Source organism: Crocodylus siamensis, chromosome 9 (genome assembly GCF_052110815.1).
Source record: "Crocodylus siamensis isolate JL-2025a chromosome 9, ASM5211081v1, whole genome shotgun sequence".
In the NCBI taxonomy this organism is placed as follows: domain Eukaryota; kingdom Metazoa; phylum Chordata; order Crocodylia; family Crocodylidae; genus Crocodylus; species Crocodylus siamensis.
The window spans coordinates 70239032-70257639 of record NC_143403.1 but is presented as its reverse complement, the minus strand read 5'-3'; the positions used below and the strand labels follow the sequence as shown (position 1 = coordinate 70257639).

General features: G+C 53.6%; 1 protein-coding gene across 3 annotated transcripts in view; it reads left to right on the top strand.

Annotated features, from left to right (window-relative positions):
• The window catches only part of WSCD2 (WSC domain sialate O sulfotransferase 2), a 100956-nt gene that overhangs the window by 47865 nt on the left and 34483 nt on the right, over nucleotides 1-18608 (top strand). For all 3 annotated transcript variants that reach the window (XM_090063634.1, XM_090063632.1, XM_090063633.1), the window contains exons 3-4: nucleotides 7547-7661; nucleotides 11200-11384. In XM_090063634.1, coding sequence (XP_089919760.1) covers nucleotides 7547-7661; nucleotides 11200-11384 — 300 coding nt within the window. The remainder of the gene's footprint in view (nucleotides 1-7546; nucleotides 7662-11199; nucleotides 11385-18608) is intronic.

The window sequence follows — 18608 nt, the reverse complement described above, 5'->3', positions numbered from 1 at the left end:
CTCTTCCCTGTCTTCACTGGCAAGCAGAGAAGAAAGGGAATTAGTTGTATCCAGTAGAAGTCACGCCCGGAGCCCTTCGTCCAAAGACCGGGTCGCTGGGGTTTAGCCGGGTTGCTGCAGGCCCGGGCTGAGGATGACCCTGTGCTGGAAAAGGGTTTCTCAGCACTGTTTGGAGGCCCGCACTCAGAAACGGGAGCTGATCGAGCGCAGATTTAGGAAGAAAACATTTGAAAGGACCCATTTGGCTTCTGCACATTGCAGAGCTAATCAGAGACACTTCTGGAGTCGCGTGCCGGGGGCCATTCTTCTCCTAATCAGTAAACGGCACATCCCTGTCAGAAGAGATTAATAGACATTACACTAATAGATTACCAAATAGCTGGCTACCCACCCAGTTCTTGGAAAATTAATTTTTTTCCCCTTCCTTTTTTTTAATTGGCATAAGAAATGACTGTAGGCTCAGTTCACGGAACAAACAGCTCACGTGACTCACATTTGCAAAGGATCTTTTCAGCAGAGCATGCATTTTGGATCTGATTTGAAAAGAGGAGGTGAAGGCAGAGGGAAATGCATTGGCTACACCTGTTAGCGCCCTCAAGAAAAAGCACCTCACTTAGTTATTCAGCACGGTGCATCTTTGATTGGCCACGGCGACGGCCACCCCTGAGCATCAGCTGTGGCAAAACTCTCCAGTCCTTAACAATACTCTCATTTAGAGTTAGAGCTGCCTGAAGACCGCAGACTATTTCCCACAACTACCCAGGGGCTTGTTTAAATGAATTCACTCGAGCCTTGTTTGCACTCTTCTGTGTATTCTTCCCATTAGCATTTGAGTTTCGCTGCTAAGACAGTTTATGGAAAATAAATGTCAAGTCTGCATGCCTGACTGTTCCAGGAAATCATTTTTTTCCCCGTGTGTTAGCACAGACCCATTTGCAAGCTCATCCAGTCCAGGAACAGGGACACGTGCCTTTCCTGCCCAGTCGCAACTCGGGGACACGACCAACGCATGACTAATCAGACCAAGTGTATCTAGCCAAACTCGCCCGTTTGAAGAGTGCTTCCCGAACAGCACCGGCTCAGAGTGCACGACTTTAAAGTGCCCACAGAAGCAAATCCGAGCTCTTCCTCTTGTTGTAAATCACCAAGAAAGACTAGATGTGTTAAATGTCTCATTTTATACAAATTATTTAGTCATCATTATTTCTTTTTCACTGACACCTTCCACAGTGACTATTTCTCAGTGTTCCCCAACGACCTTAATTCTGCCATGCTTTGGCACAAGGCATCGTAGCATCCCTGGCTCTGGATAATGTGACACTGGCTTTTAAGAGCACATGAGATTTCTTTCTGTGTGGCCTCATCTAGGTTGTCTGGCTGCTTTATCCATAACCTTTCTTACCTCGGCATGTTTGGATTTCTTTCCTTCTGAAGGTCTTGGAAATGTAATGTTTGGTTTGGGACCATTAGACTTTCCCTGCTGGGTTTTTTTTTTCCCCACTCTGAATGAGCTGATATGCTTAGATGGAGTTAATGTTAAGTGTAAGCAGATTTTGGCTGGTGAACGTAGAACAAAATACTACAGTAGTGAACAGGAGCGGTCTGGACCACCCACGAGCTGCGTGGGTCTTTCCTGCCTGGTTTTAAATATAAAAACAATGGGACAACCTCCCTCCTTTAAACAGGTTTCTGAATGTGAACAGAGTGCAGCTTTAAACACCCAAATGCTGAGCTACAGCTAAGGAGCAGGAGACATCGACCCTTCCTGGGGTTTACTTCTAGCATCGGGGCAGCCCGTATGCCCTTAGTTAGTGATGCTCAATCTATCTGGCCCCGTGGGCTGGAAGCGTGGTGCGGGGCTGGTCCACAGACCATGGTCCCTGTGGGTGTATTGGGCCATGGGCCTGATCCAGTATTATCTTGCACACTGGCTTGGCCCCGCGTGCCAGATCCAGCTGCAGCTTGACCCCACACCCGGGGCGCGGGGTGCGGGGCGCGGGGCGCGGGGTCGTGTCATCCAGCAAGCGGGGCTCCCCACAGGTCTGGAAATTTGGCATCAGGGGTGCAACGGCAGCGTTGATTGACATGGCTCCAAGAATGGGGGCAGTTAACACTGCCGCTTGCCCCAGACCGCTGCTCTCCCACTGCCAAATTTCCAGGCCCGTGGTGAGATGCATGGGCCAGAGGACACAGCTTTGCAGGCCAGATGCAGCCGGTGGGCTGGAGGTTGAGCCCCACTGCCCTAGGTAACCTTTTCAGAAATAAAGCATCAGCACTTTGCATGAGTGATAAAGCAGAAAAAGAAAATGCATTTACATCTGGCCATTACAGTGTTTACTTTAAAGTAACAGTCTCTCTGCCCACTTCCTTGAAGAAATGCCAGTCCATCAATTATCGAACCAAACCCTGATGTAATTAATACATTTTCATGCAATATATCGATTGACCATTCTTTGGAGGGCAAAGGTTTGGTTAAATACATCAATAAAATAAAGATAGAGCCAAAAATTAGCATTCCTCCCATTCGGCACTTGGAGAAAGGCCAGAGCTTTCACAGCGTTGCCCACAGCAGGGTCAGACTTCATCGACGACTGACGCTATCGCATCTACAGCGGCTCCCTGCCAGGCTTTCTCCCCGCAGCTTTCAACAGCTCCAGCCGTGCCGGCCGTAGCGCCGGGCTTTCTGCGTGGAAGGCAGCGTCCCAGGAGGCAAACGTCACGTTGTGACGGAGCCAGGACCCTCTCCCCTGCCTTTTGGGGGAGCGATGTGTGTAGCGAGAGGAAATGGCCTGAGGAAACCCACGCAAAGCCAGAGACCCAGACTAGCAGGGGTGCTGGGGCTATCGGGACTGCATCTTCCCTCATTCAGAGGCGGCGGGATCCTCTCCCATTCCCAGCCAGCACCGTGCCAGCAAACCTGCAGTGCCCACCAGACCCAAGCCCCCCGCTCGCCTGCCCCTGCTAAATTAGCTCCCTCGGGCCTTTTTGTGTTTAACCCCTGCTCTCCTGGTTTCTCCCAACTTCTTGGTATCAGAATTGCGCGGTCCGGCGGATGAAATCAGAGTAGCTCCTCTGTCTTCAGCGGCAGAGAAAATGAACTAGCGAGCGGTCAGGGGGCCGCCGTCTGTTAGACTCCACGGAGGAAGTCGATGCAAGGACTTGGGGAGTGCGGCTGGTCTTAACACTGCTCCGGGGAACTTTCAGTCCTTCGTTAACGTTTCTGGTCATTGCATGCAGCTACGATGTCACGTCTAAGGATGCACGGCTGCTGGAGCCTCGGGAGGCATTTGCCTCCAGCGTGTTCACTGCTGAACACGACTGCGGGCACTGTCGTTCCCTCGGCATACCGGATATTGTGCCGAGGCAGTATCTTCAACTCCTGAGTCCGAGGGACTTCATACCAGATCTCAGCCGAAGGCCTGACCACACGCCACCGTACATGTATGGTGTTAAAACACAAGTGGACAGATGTGGCAGACCTCTACCCTGCGGTCATGCCACCCAAGCTGGTGTGGACTCACCCTGGAGAGCCATAGGGCTGAAAGTTTTATCAGCTCCTGTCCAGCCACTTGGCTCAAGGCCACCGGGCTGTTACTAACAGCGAGGCGCCGACTGTACGTAGATAGTCGAGGATAACTTCTCATCTGTCCGCTCCAGATAATTGACAGATAACTGCTCATCGGTGCGCCCGGGCTAATTGACACTGGCACACACCACTCTCGTGAAATGCCCCAAGTATCCGGGCACAAAGGGAAGCATCAGGGCCAGCCCGGGAAGGATGTCAGCTTAATTCCCTTTGTAGGGAAAATAGAAAGTACTGCCCTTAGCACAAAGCTATACCTCGTTTCCCATCCATATTGATTGCCTTTCTGCTTTAAGTACCATTTCTAAATGGCTTGCAGCTTTCTGCAAGGTGATGTCGAGGGCACATTACACTCTGAACACGTAGTTATAAAGCAAGCAAACAAATGGGGATGTTGGGTTGAACGGCCCTATTTAAAAAAAGCACGCCGTGGCAAGCCAGGTGCGGTGTCGTAAAGCAGTCAAGCTCACAGATGTTACCCAAGGTTTAATGCCTCTCGCGGCTGTGCCACCTCCACCTGAGCCGCACATCGGCCTCACAACCGGCAGAGCCTTGCCGACTTCACGGCTCCCTTGCAAATCGCCTGGCCCCTGCATGAAATGATTGGCATCTGTCAGGAGCCGGATGATGGGCGGCACCGATGTAAGGCCCCGACACTGCACGGGGAGAAGTCTAGCTGCATGCTGGCATGCTTCCCGGGGAGCAAATGCTTTACTGTCAGGAATGACTGGCATGTCTAACACAGGGGAACGGCGCAGTGCAATGGTTAGCGCTGCGCTGCGAGTCGGGAGACCTGCATTCGGTCCCGCGACCTGCTGCAGCAAACGCTTCTCTTTCTCTGCGCCCGGCTCCCCTCCTCGTTCCCGGCTGGCTTCGAGGCTAAACTCTTCTGGACACGTTCTGCTGTTCGTACAGTGCCCAGACGTGGGTCCGAGCGCCGCGTCCTGCCTGCTGCCGCCAGGAACAGATGCAGCCTTCCAGGAAGCACTGGCAGGACGGAGACTCCTCGAGGTATCCAAGGGAGTCAGATGCCCCACTTCAGAGGACCCGGGCATAAATAAGTGCTGGCCACCTGCCCCGTTTGAAAGCCTAGCTTCAGTTCCCAAAACTTTGTGAAGTATGGGGTGGCCAGCGGGTCTGCCGAAGCGGTCTTGTAAGGGCAGATGCAATGCCCAGATCGCTGCACCGCCGTGCTGCATGCCAGGGCTTAAAGGAGCCCCGAGCCCCGGCGCTGAGACCCCTTCCCCTGCGATTACTGCTTTAGCCCCAGTGGCCACACGATGCTCTTAGCAGTGAGATGACCCTGCCCGCTCTCGAGCGTCGGCTCCGTGCAGCGTGCAGGATTCGTCGCTGCGTGAGCCAGGGGAGAGGAGCAGGATTGCCAAGTCTTTAAAAAGGACTGGCAAATTCAGGGTTGGTCAGTAGGGTTTGTGCTTGTGCATGCTGAGAGATGGGCACGCTTCAGCAGAGAAGCTATGCACCTGCAGGGATCAAAGGAGGATCCCCACCAAGGAGCTCACCAGGTACGTGAGAAACTGGCCGTAGCCGGAGACGCGGGAGCGCGTGGCACAAGGGCCTGATGGTAGAGAGCAGAGCCCGGGGGAAATGAACTCAGCTGGTGAAATCTTGGCCCTCTGGTTGTACCAGGGCAGGTGCCAAGCTAGGAAGCACTCAGTAGAGGAGCTATGCTGGACTTCTGGATCCATTTGAATCAATTAAAACCAAAGGAAAAGAGGCACCTCAATTTCTTTGGGGAATCAGCGCCTCGGCTATTGGGGTGCAAAGCGGTTTGTGCTCATGGGGCTGATCCGGAGTGGATATAAATCTGGGGATCCACTCACGTCAGTAGATGCGGCGGGGGTTGGTTTGGCACCACGGTTCCTGGCCTGTCCGCTCTTTGGCGCTTGCAGCATTCGTTGTCTTGTCCTTTCCCATTTCTTCTTTTCTCCTCCTCCGAATTCCCACCACCGAACACTAATTTTAGAATTGACGTTTCAGCAATAGAGAACAAAAAAAAGAAGCCAGGTCTGTGCAAAACTGATGCAAAAAACCCCCGATCTAATTTCTTTCCTGGAGTTTTAAGAACTGCTGCTTTCCCATCAGGGAATTCACTTAATTTCTGCATGTAAATCTAAAATCAAAGAGAGCAGACAGCAAGGGTTCGGTTGTGTAATATGGCATTCAAAACCAACACTGTTTTCGACCAGTCCTGACAGAGGCCAAAAGTCACGATCCCTCGTATGGGTTGTAAAGACAGAGCTCAGCACGGGGCTCTCTTCTCCTTGTTGGGCTCCCATGGCTTGATCCCAAGCCATCTTGGCCCAAAGAGCCCTGGCTGGTGAAACTTCTCATCTCCAGTTCAACGGCACTGATGCAACATGCTCCCGGTCAGCGGCTAGCCTCCGTTTCCCCAGGGACTCGCGCTTACGTGCCTGCTAGAGCCAATTTCCCAAACACCCCTCTGTTATCGCTGCTCTCTCTGGACGTGCCGCGGACTCCACCATGATCTATGATGCGAAGAATCAACTGACTGGTGCTAACTGTAATGTATTGAGCCATCTTCCCAGCCTTGGCTGCAGTCTTTTTTTAAATGTAAGGCAAGTCCTTGAGAGGACTTTGCTAATTATGTAGTATATAGCTTGTGGGTTTAATGATTTAGCCTTGGAACAACTATTTATGTGGCAAATGCAAGGATCTCTTGTTACGCCTGAAGTGATGGGTTTTTCCCCCCCCCCCCTTTAAGTGATCAGTAGCAACAAAACCACAACTGGCTAGACACGAGGATAAAGCTGCTTCAGGAGAACAGTTAGGCAAAATCCATGCCCTTAGCTTGTACGAAACCCTTCTCGGCAAGCAGCAGGGCCCAATGGACCTGGAGTGGCTCGGAGACAGCGTCTCATCCTATAGCTGCAGGATTGCAGTGGGTAGAACAGGGAGACGCGAGGACAGACTGCATATCCCCCCCAGCTCTCCAAGCATCGCGGGGTGCAGCCTGGGCTGGCAGACCCCCCGGTTGTATAACCCTGGGCCTGGTTGCACCCTGGGATTGAGGGGCTGGCTGCATGCCCAGCTGTGTGCTGAGCCCGGACCGCGTCTGGGTCCTTGATGCTCTCCAGTTGCACCTGCCCTTTAGTGGAGGGGCTTTTCTACCACCTATGAGACAGCTCCCCATCCCCTTCCCTCTGTCCGGCAGTGTCTGCTGCTCCTGTCCTCGCCCACTGCCACGCACCTTTGGGGCCACGGTGGCGAGGGGTCATTTAGAGTAGCCCCGAGGCTGCGCGCTGCAGGCCAGGCCATGAATCCAGAGCTCCTGCCCATTGCAAATTATGCTGCAGCTCTTGCTTTTCCCAGCAGAAGCCGCCAAATTCCCACCCCCAGCATTTCTTCCCCTTCCAATGCAATGCTGGTAGGAGCTGGTGTGGCCTGAACAGTGGCTGCAAAGCCCGGCTATGTCACTGTGGACGATGCCTTTCCAGACTTACCCTGCCTGGATCTAAACAAGTGGAGGAATTCACAGCACTTGGCCTTCAAGGCCTCTGAAAATCTCACTGTTAGGCTCTCATGGCTTGATCCTAAGCTATCTTGGCCCCAAGAGCTCTTGCTGGTGAAACGTCTCAGCTCCATACATTGCTTCCCTTCATCCTCCAGAATATGCTGTATTTCTTAGATGGTCTAATAAAAGGTATCATCTCTGAATCAAGAGTTTTAGAGTTTTGCATTTCTTTTTGACTCAGACCAACACGGCTCCCAAATACACCCCTTTATTTGCTTTTGCATTCATTCCTTGCATCTGCATGGGTCCCTCCCACCCCGCTGTTTCCTCGATTTAAATTTCTAGGCCAGTTGAAGTAAGTCACTGAAGAGATGCAGTATAAAGTGTAGCAGGGGAGGAGGGGAGAGAGCGAGGAGGTGAGCCCCGTACACGTGAGGAAGCTGAATTTGTCTTCTCTGTCTTTCCTTCAGCAAAATACATTGGCTGCTACGTGGACAACACTCACCAGCGCGCCCTGCGTGGCGTGTCCTTCTTCGACTACAAGAAGATGACAGTGTTTCGTTGCCAGGACAACTGCGCTGAACGGTACGGTGGTAAATGAACACGGCGTCTTCATTAATTTCAGCCCACCAACAGTATTTCTCTCTTGGCAGCTTAAGCGCTCCAGCGCCTTGACCATTTTTCTTCTGCTTCCTTCTCTCGTTTTTTTTAAAGCGCCTTAACTGACATTGCCAAAGATCCTGGGTTTTGATTTGGCTTTCTTTGGTTTTTTTAAACTCACCAGGAAAACCCTCTTCTGATGTCAGGCAGGCTGCAAGCAACTGCATCCCTCTTTGGTCCCGTGTGGCTGTGGGAATAAAGATTTGGCCGGGGTCAGGGCTTGCAAAAGTAAAGCTCGCAAATGCATGACATGCCAAATGAAAAAGCGCGGTTGCAGTGTGACACACGAGGGATCGTGCATCTTTCCAGGCTGCTCTGTGTTGCTTTTAAACAACGGTAATGAATGACCTTTCACCCCCGAATCCCTCTAGCCAGCTCCTTCTCTGGGCAGGGCACTTGCTTTTCTGCCTGGGAGGTGGTGGAGGGAACAGACTGACCTTCATGGAAATTAATGTCTGATTTTCTTTATTCCACATGTAAACCCTTCTACTGCAGGCGTCTTCTTAGCTCTTGCTACCACCCCCAGCTGGGTCCGCAGCGCAGGGCAGCAAGTCACCCTCCCAAACATCCCTGCAAAGAAAAGCTCTTAGCTTTTCAGCTCCCCCCACCATTTAGAGGGGAAACTGAGGCACAGAAGTGCAAAGGTGTCAAAGTGGAGTGGCAGGCAAAAGACAGGCCCAAAGCCACAGTCCCTGAGCAGTCAGGGTGCCAAGGCCAAGTTTCAGGCTGAAGACAAAAGCCAGCACGGTGGTCACTTGCTCCGGGGTCAGCAATGCTGTTGTATCCCTGCCAGTCCATTAAAGGGCTGAGCGGTGTCTGGCGTGGTGTGGACGAATGGGGCAGGGTTGCCAATTGGGCCCCGGGCCTGGGAGATTTTCAAAAACACCTAAGGACCTACCTAGTTCTCTCCATGCATCCCACCGGATCCCTCTCTGCATCCTTCAGTGCCCAAATACCTTTAGAAACCAAGCATACCCAAGGGCATTATACTCCAGTGGCCTGATCCCTCTCAGAAAATTAGAAGCTTTTGCTTCTTTCCAACCTTCCTGAGCACTAGCCCGTCCGTAGCGAATGCCCTACCCGCCTCTGAAACGCATCGGACAGCGGCTGCCTATTGCAGGATAATCCCTCCCTGCAACTTTCCTTATCACCAGCCATTACTGCCCCGATGCCTGTCCCATCAGGAGGCCAAGTCAGAGGACGGAGGTCCTCCAGAGTTTTGTGACATCCTTGAGCTGTCCCATTAGTGCTGCCACCGATGCACCCAGGGGCCTTCTCTGCTCTGGCTCCCAGTGCAAAACCGAGGCAGGCCTGAGCTCTCATCCAGGGAGCCACACTATGTTGGAGCTGTCTTGCCGCCTTCTCTTGTCTGCCTTGTGCTAGTGCCAAAGGAGGCATGCTCCAGGCTATACCTGTACTTGGCAGCTGCAAACGTGAGCTAAAATTTGCAGGGCTTCTATGTCAACTTCCAGCATCCTAATACCCGAGAGCGCCCCGCTGTCAGCCCTTGCAGTCCTGAAGAAGTATAGCTCCCCGTGAGGTTCGCAGGATGAACGGTGAAGATTTATGAACCTGCAGCTGTTAGACCAGGTAAAGGAGGTGCGCATGGTGAGGCTGCAGCCAGGTGTGTGCAGCTGACAGCAGCCGGCACAGGCCTGCAGGTAAGCGCGAAGCCATGCACCCAACACAACTGATTGGCCCCTTAGGTATGGCCAGCGATGGCTCGGGAGATGGTTTCGACTGCAAACCCACCAGGCCAACAAATCTTCCCTGCTGCTGGGCTGAGCGTGCTGTGGTTATTCAGTAAATAATCGTGGGGGAGCCTCAGACTTCACCCATCCGCAGTGGGACGGCTACACGTGAGGCATCCTCGTTGGAAAGTTGTGTCGCCGGAGCTGCGTTTGCTGGTAGATGCTATGTGACAAGCTCTGACCCCTTCTCCGAAGCGCAGTGGTTTTCATCTCTGCTTCCACTGTGCAAGCTCGCTCCTGCGTGCCACGTCCCCTTGCAATCTTCTCCTTTCATATCAAATCTGTATCAAGTACAGGAGCTTTCCTCTTTTGAAGCCCCGCGAAGTCTCCATCACTTATTATTTCTCCTGCAACACACATAATGCCCTTTGCCTTTAAGTAATGCTGCTGTCTCTTGCTTTATGATCTATACGATGCACTAAGCCCTTTTTCTTTTAAAGTGATGCTGCTTCCAGCTAGTGTCTAGTAAATCATCAACAATGACCACACACCGAAAGAAAAGATCACGTTTGCTTTGTTCAGAGAACTTGAACCACAGCGAGACTCCCCTGGCGACTAGGACTCTCCTACAGGCTCTGGGAAAACTGGTGCCCTGCTACCACCAGCGCACGGAGGAATTTAGGCTGGCACATGGATGCACAGGTTGCTATAGCACATGCTAAGGCCAGCAGAGCCCAGGCAAGCCAAGCAATACGTTTCCACAGGCCCCCTTCTCAATCTCATGCCTGGTTTACTCTGCAGGAGCTCCATTTTCACAGCTACTCCTTTTTGGAGTATATCCTGCCCATCTCCAGCTGCTGCACCACTGTGGGGCTCAATCCACTTAAAGAGCGCCTCTGGTGCTTCTCGGATGCAGGAGTTAACAGGTGTGCAAGGTATTATTGATTACTTTTTGGGCATCGTCATGACGTTTTCTACAAGAGCCTGATCAAAAGCCCGTGGAAATCAATGAGGTTAGGGCCAGGCCTTATGACCTGGATACAGATGTCTTAAGTCATTACATGGGTTTTGCATTGCCGATTTGAAAAGCATCTCCTCCGGATCTGAAAGCAAATGTATCCTAATGTGACTTGGGTCAGAAATGCTCCCGTGAAAGGCGTGCTTCTCTACTGGCAGTGCTCTGAATGCACTGAATAAGGAAGGGCCCAAAAGGGGAAGATGCACCAGGTTTGCACAGGATGCTCCCCTCTCGCAGGCACAATTGCTGCACGCCGGACCTCCTGCAAGAGCCTCTGATCCGCACATGCCGACGGGGCTGCACGGATGGCAGCGGGAAGCCTGCTTGGTGAAGGCCAAATCCTGAGCGGTGCTAGCTGCACTGGGGGGGCACAGTACTTCCTGGGACACTGGCGACAGCCGGGGCTTGCTATCAGAGTTGGGATCCACCGTGGGGAGCCGAGATGCATTTCCCCCACGGTGTACGTACTAGAAATGCACAGGATCTGCCTGGTGGAGGAAACTTAGCCCTAGATCACAAGTGCCCCGCGCTAGGGAGCCCTGTGCATTTCCCCGAGACCAGGTATTGTGATTGCAGCCAACATTTCCAGCAGCCTTGTCGGATTACCAGTCGCCCCCTCTAGCAAACATAACTGCTTTCCACCCCGGATGCCGCGATCCCCCGGCAGATCCGCCCTCGTTCCTCCCACCCCTGCTGTCTTGCTGTCCTCGGTGCCGGGCGCTGCTCTGGCTCTGACTCTGCTCTCTCTCTCCAGGGGCTACCTGTATGCGGGGCTGGAGTTCGGGGCCGAATGCTACTGCGGTCACAAAATCCAGGCTCTGAACGTGAGCGAGGCGGAGTGCAGCATGGAGTGCAAGGGGGAGAAGAGCAACGTCTGCGGAGGCGTGAACCGGCTCTCCATCTACCGGCTGGAGCTGGCCCAGGAGTCCGCCCGGAGATGTAAGCGATCGCCGTGTTGCGGTCTGGCCCGCAGGTGGCTGGCAGGAATGGGCGGGGAGGTGCAACGCGGGCACAGAGAGGGTCCGTGCCCCCTTCCGCGTTTCCCAGGGGCACGTGCCCTCTTGGCCTTTTTGGGGGGTGGACCCCACCTCGTTGGGTTCCTGCGATGGGCGACTGTTTGCGTTTCAACCTTCGCGGCCAGGACAGCTGGAAGCAGCCCTCCCCTCCCTTCCCGTGCTCTGTGAAGCTGGTGGTTCAAAGGGGCTGCAAGGGGAGAATAAGAGTCGGGTGCACGTGGGAAGGGGGGCTTGAGGCAACTTTCGGTGCCTTTCAATAACATTCAGAGGCATCTCCAAGCCCTCCCCACTTCCCAAGCTGTGAGATCCCCCCCGCCAGCAGTCACAACAGGTGCCCGGTGAGATCAAGACCTTGGGGGGTCACGGGAGAGGGTCTCACACAAAAGTGGTCTCACGTCTACCAGGGGTGAAGCAGCGGGATTGTGCCCCGTGTTGCAGCTGTGGTTTCTCCAGGAGGCGGCTTGCACCCTTGGCAGGATGCCCCTGGCCTCTCCTGGCAGCAGCTGGACTCCGTTTCTGGCATTAGGGAACGTGGCAACTCCCCTGCGGCTCCCTTCCCCTGACCCCATCACCCCGCGCACGCTCCGTGCAGCTCGTGTCACGGCGAACCACCCCGCCACCCGCCGTCGTGTCACCTCCCCCAGGCAGAGGGGGACTTTCTGTCGGCTGCCACGCCGCGTTGCCTTCGCTGGCTTTCTCCGGACCAGGTCTGGGCGACCTCAGCTCAGGAAGAAGGGGAAAAAACCAGGGCCGGGTTTGGCTGCCTTCTGGGAGGAGCCCTGGATGCCTGATCTATAATGTCTCGGTGAACACCCGTTGCGACGCCGGGGGCAGTTATTATGACGAACTGGAATCGCTTGAGTTGCGCTGGCGGGGGCCGCGGGGACGCACGCGGGGAGTTATTCAGAAGAGGGCTGGAAGAGATCGTGCCGACTTGGCTCTCCGTGACAAGACACGAAAGGGAAAAATTCAATACTGGATTCATTGCGCTTGGAGCTGCCCCCCCTTCTCTTCCTTCCCTTTCAGCCTGATGCCGTCCCTCAGACAGCCTTATTCTCTCAGATGAGCTGCACTTAATGATCATCGGGCAGCAGGAAGATGAGGAAAACGGTGCTGTTTTACAGGAAAAAACGTCTCCATCTCTTCAGTGTTGCTTTTCAGGCACCAATACTTTTCTGCATCCCCTGTGTAGCCGACTGGACATACCCATGCCCAATCCAGTAAGAAACGGCTGGGATTCGAGTGCACTCACATCCTACAACATGCCCTCTGTTTCTCTTAAAGGTACTCGTTCAGCTCCTATTAAACTTGCATTATGATTACCCACAATCGAAGCATTTTTTTTCCTAACCCACTGGCCAAGAGCGGTGACGGTTAAATGCGCGGCATCATCCGAAAATGGCTCTAATTGGGGTCTTGCCATAATCATCTTAATCAGGAGTGACAGACTCCAAGAGCATAATTTAGTAGCAAACAACAGAGAGGACTCTGGGGGTAGTGCGCTTTCTGTGATGATGTCCCCGGATGGTTTTTTTCCTTTCAATGAACCTTGCAAGGAGAGAGCAGAGTCTGGGGGTAAAATGGACGCGGGAGCACAGGAACGCGCTGGGGTTTGAGCTCCTGGAGGGCAAAGGCTTGGGTTAGCGTCCAGTCCCACGGGATGGCGGTAGGAGCATAAGGAGCTTGGTCACTGAACCGGCGGGCATGTCAGACGTAGGGTGGGCGAGCTTGAATGCCATCTTAGGACAGAGAGGGCAGGAAGGGAAACAGCAGGAGATGAAGGATTTACCCAAGGCTATCCAGAAAGTGGGTGGCGGAGCTGGGGCGAGACGTCAGCCACGTGCACTGAACCGTTCTAGCAGCGTAGCAAATTAGGGCTGCGAAAGAGCTAGAAAAGTAGCACCGCCTGCCCCACCTGGACTTGAACCAGGCGTCTAATCACCTCTTTGAAACCTCCGTCCTCCCGAGGAGACCTGTTCCAGGGCTTAACTGTCCCTACAAGTAGAAAAGTTTCTACTGTCCAACCTTGGTCTCCTTCGCTGTCACTTGTCCTACCCCCAGTGGACAAGTGGAGAGCAGTCCATAACCTTCCTTTCTCCGGTAACCTTTGAAGCCTTTGATCATAACTCTCTCTGGTCTTTTCTTCTTTGGACTAAGCCAACCCAGTGCTTGCCAGCTTTCCTCCTTTCCAGTGTTGCTTCCCGGGTTTTTCTCCAATTTCTCTCCAGCTGCCAGGCTAGACACCAACAGGAAGCCAGGGCACTTGGCCGAAGGAAACCCTCCCTTAGGGATTAGTGGTCTGGGGGCTGCCGAGCTCTTGATGATGGTCCTTGTTAGAAAGCAAGGTGGTCCCATGGGCCTGCCTGCTTCTCCCAATTCCTAGGCGCTAAACATCACTAAAAGCTCAGCCTACCTTCACTTTTCTCTTCATCGCTGCTTTTCCGGGTAGCAATAGCTGTCGGGGATGTTATGGGACGGGACATCAGCTGAATAATGGCACTCTCATCAGGGGGCTTGAGAAGAAAGCTGATTTTTTCCAAACGGCAGCTGTGCCTGAGGAAGCTGAAGCAGCTCTCTCATTGAGTAGCTTGAGACAGAGTCAGGAATAATACCCAAATCTTTGCTGGCGTGATTGTGCAAGTACTGAAAATAGGCAGTCCTATGCAGACAGTCCAGTAGCTTGAGACAGAGTCAGGGTTGGGGATAGTACCCAAATCTCCCCGGGCCCCCAGGCCAGTATGTCAGCCACGCGGCTGGACGCATAGCCTGTTTTCAGATGCTGATGGCCCAGAAAACATCTGGAAGACATGGTGAGCGTTATAAAGTGCCCCAGGCTTTTGCTTTTGATGATGAGGGTGGACTGCAACGGGCATAAAGTCTGCAGGAAACTTGAGTTGACCCTTGCCTTTCGTCGGCTGCTGCAAAACGCTCTTCACGAAAAGCGCCTTGATGCTGAGCCGGCCTCTGTGTTGAAACCTTAAGGATGTGGCAGAGCTCTCGGGCACTTGGTAGCATTGAAGCACTGGAGAGCTGGCCATCGTGTCTGCCAAAACCCAAGCAGGGAAAAAGCGGATACTCTTGGTGAGCTGACGCTCCCCTCTGGACATACTTTATCAGCGTAGCGGGGAAGGTGTGTCGCCGCGGAGCTGCCAGGCTCCATGCAGACCCTTTGCGGTATTCGAGACGGGCTGAGAAATGAACTGTCTGAATAGGATTGCCTGTTTTCGGTACGTCCACAATCAAGCCAGCAAAGATTATGGGATGTGTCTTGCTAATTAGCTCGTTCCTGCCAAGCAGACCAGCGTCCTCACATCCTTAAAGAGCCTCCTCACATAATAAGCGATTGCGCTGTAAATATGCTAATTCATTTGAATTTCTCTGATTAAGGACATAGGCTTAATCGTGGCAATGCGGGCTGGACAGGACTTGGCCGGCATGTGAGACAGATTTGGGTTTATGGATCTCAAATGGCTCGAGCCTGAAACCCAGCCTGCTTCAGTGACAGCTAATAATAGCAATAGATTGCATGTTTATGCTGCTGGTAATTATTCACAATAGCTCGAGGCATTACAGTTACTCTATTGATTGCACTGAATCGGGCCAAAAAGACTCCAGCCAAGGCTCAAGATGCCCGTGGTGCCAGGCACTGCCCAGACATGGCACAGGTAGACGGTGTCTCCTGCAGCGGTCTCGGCCAGTGTCCTACAATGACTGGCCTCAACCAACTTTGCAGAGACCGATGAATTAAGCAGCTTAATTAGAAATTAAGCTCCCTCCCAGCTTGCCAGCCTGGGAGGACAAGTTTAACCCCTTTACTGCTGCAGTGAAGTGTGATGGCATTTCAGTGTGGCTCCCAACTCAGCTGGCTTTGACCCTAGCTGGCTTTCTTCCCCTTTGGGCGGGAGGCTGGACTCGAGGAGCTCCCGAGGTCCCTCCCGGCCCTAATGTCTATGAAATCTATGACTGCAGCATTTCTAACACCGGCTGGGAACCACTGCCGACTTCTCCTGGCTTGTCGTCTTCTGTCCTGACAAGGTCTGCTCAAGCAACCGGCCTGCGGTCGATGGACAAGGCCCAGTCTGGTGGGGAGGGCGGCCCTTGCCCCAAATGGCTTTTGCCCCCCTGCATCAGGCAGGTCACCAGGAAGGATAAAAACAAGGAACAAGAGTTTGCTCCTGGGCTTTTTGCTCTAAAATGGCAGCATAAACAACCAGCCAAATGCAGGGGCCAGAGAGCGCTCGCGGCAGGGACGGAGCTCGTTCTCAACAAATTGCTTTTAGGGCTGTTTTGCTGCAGCTAAAAATGACTCATTCAGATGCGGTTAGCAAGTCGGGCTCCACGGCCGCTGGACGGTGGAAGGCAGAAGAAAAGCTAGTCCTCCCCAGGCTCGCACGGCCGTGGGGGTGTCGTGGGGGCAGAGGCGAGGGAAGGAAGGAAGAAGGGCGCTTGTGACTGCCCGAGGTGCGCTCCTGCGTCTGTGGCTCGTCAAGGGACGAGGAAGGAAATGCAGTGCTGCCAGGAAAGCAAACCCCTCAGGGAACGCGGGGCTCTGTTCTGTGCCTCCGTTTCTCCCAAATAGAAAGTACGCTGAAATGCACTTAAAAGAAATTACCCTCTGGAGGGTGGGTCCCTCAGGGCTTCCTTAGGCGCTTACAAAGTGCAAGGTGAGCATCATGCAGAGAGGAAAGGGCTAAGCTGGGATTTGGAAAGGAAGGGTTCATTCCTGCCTCTGCCACTGATGCCCTGCATGGCCTTGGCCATGTCTTCTCACCTCCGAGTGCCTGGGTTGCCCACCTTGTCTGTGTAGAGTGCACACTCTTTGGGATAAAGCGCATGTCCCACCCCGTGCCTGACATGCTGGGGATCGCGTTATGGCGTTTGGAGGAGTCATTGTAAGGAATCATTTCTCACACGACCGGCCCCGCGGCCCTGTCCTGTGTGAGGCACACGGGCACGGGGCAAAGGAGGCGAAAGTAAATGATTTTCCTTGGCTCTTCCTCACCTCCCTTTAGAATAGGAGTCTTTACCTGGCAAAGCCTTCTTGGCCGTCCAGGAGAGACCTTTTTATCAGCCATCAGCCATGCCGGAGAGCTACCCCACTTGGAAATGAAGCATTAACGGAGTGGCCATGCATCAGTAATTTGCCTAATGAGGTTGGCCTGCATTGTTCCAGAGGCAGGCAAAATGCTGGTCGCCTCCACCACCGACTCCCTTTAATCTGATAAACTTCCTCCAGAGGACAGTCGAGACGTTGGGAGGGGAAAAAAAAAAAAGCAGAAATCCTTGTTAATCAGCAAAGACGGGGGTGTGATTCCACAGGGACGTGTTGCCGATTTAGGAGCGCTGTCAAATGTCCTGTTATCGCCGTGGGAGGGAGGAGGCTGGCAGCGGAGAGGGCAGCCGAGTCCACCACGCCGGGTCTGCGGCGCAGCTCACGTGGGGAAAGTCGGAGCCCCTCCAGCTATGCCAGCATCACTGACTCCCTTGCTGTGTCCTCCCTGGCGTGCCTCGCTGAGCACCGGGGACAAGCGGACCCGTGTTCTCTGACGGGCAATACTTGGCCCGAATTATCCCTTGTCTAGCGATGGTGCAGGTGGCCTGTTCCCCATCCGGCCCCCAAGACTCTCCATCTTCCAGCCCATTTATGCTTTGCTGGGGACGTGCAGGATAGAGGTCCAGCGTCTCCGATTGCTCCCCGGCCCTGGGGTCCTGTCTCTGCAGCCGTGATAAGCAAATGCAAGCCAACCTGGGCCTGGCGATCAGTGCAGCTGGCCCAGCACAGGCCTGGGTTAACAATCCTGCAATCTGCCCGGCTTCTCCAGCAAGCGTCAAAGCCAGAACAGGAGCAACAGGCTCCTGAGGCGATGCTGCCAACCGTGCCGCTCCGGGAACGTAGCCCTGAGGTTATCAGCTCTCTGGAAGAGGGGCTCTCTCCTTTGTTGCCTGCCGAACAAGAGGGGGACCTTTGAGGGTACAAAGCACCGAACATCTCAGTAGCAAAATAACAACCGGGGGCGAGCATTAATTGTGAATCCCCCGGTTCTGGTGTGCCTGTAGCCACCTGCAAATCAACAGCCACCTTCTCCATAACTGTCTTTCGGTAGGGACAGAAATGACACATGAACCAGTATAATTCATCAGAAACTGGTTCAAATCTGTAACACAGCAGACGTTCGGTGCATATAAACCGCTTTCGAAGTGGCCAAAACCACTTTAAGATAAACCCGGATGGATGCAGCGGACTGAACTGATTGAGGTTAAATCGGTTTATTGAACTTCTGTCGCAGGTCCCCGGGGGCGGTAGAAAATAAACTCAGGCGCCAGGACTGGGGACCTGGGAGATGTTAGCGTTGCTTTGTGTCACCTACTCACTTGGGTTTGATAGTCCTCGTTTGGTGCTGGAAGGCGGCTAAAGGGATACCGTCCCAGTGACGCTCCACTGCTGTCCCTAACAGGGACCGTGGCTCTGCGCCCCGTTCATACCAGGGACAGGCCCGGGGAGATTTAAGGGACTCAACCAAAGCCTCACAGTAAATCGGGGCAGAGACTGCGCTAGACACCCAGGACTCCTGCTTCTTGCTGCAACGTTGGATAGCACTACAGATGAAAGGGACTTGGGGGTCATCATTGACCACAAGATGAACATGAGCCTCCAATGCGATGCTGCGGCTAGTAAAGCGACCAAAACGCTGGCGTGCATCCATAGATGCTTCTCGAGCAAATCCCGGGACGTCATTCTCCCCTTGTACTCGGCCTTGGTGAGGCCGCAGCTGGAGTACTGCGTCCAGTTTTGGGCTCCACAATTCAAAAAGGATGTGGAGAAGCTTGAGAGAGTCCAGAGGAGAGCCACGCGCATGATCAGAGGTCAGGAAAACAGATCTTACGATGACAGGCTGAGAGCCATGGGACTCTTTAGCCTGGAAAAGCGCAGGCTCAGGGGTGATCTGATGGCCACCTATAAGTTTCTCAGGGGTGACCACCAGGATCTGGGGGAACGTCTGTTCACCAGAGCGCCCCAAGGGATGACGAGGTCGAACGGTCACAAACTCCTGCAAGACCGTTTCAGGCTGGACATAAGGAAGAGTTTCTTTACTGTCCGAGCCCCCAAGGTCTGGAGCAGTCTGCCAGCGGAGGTGGTTCAAGCACC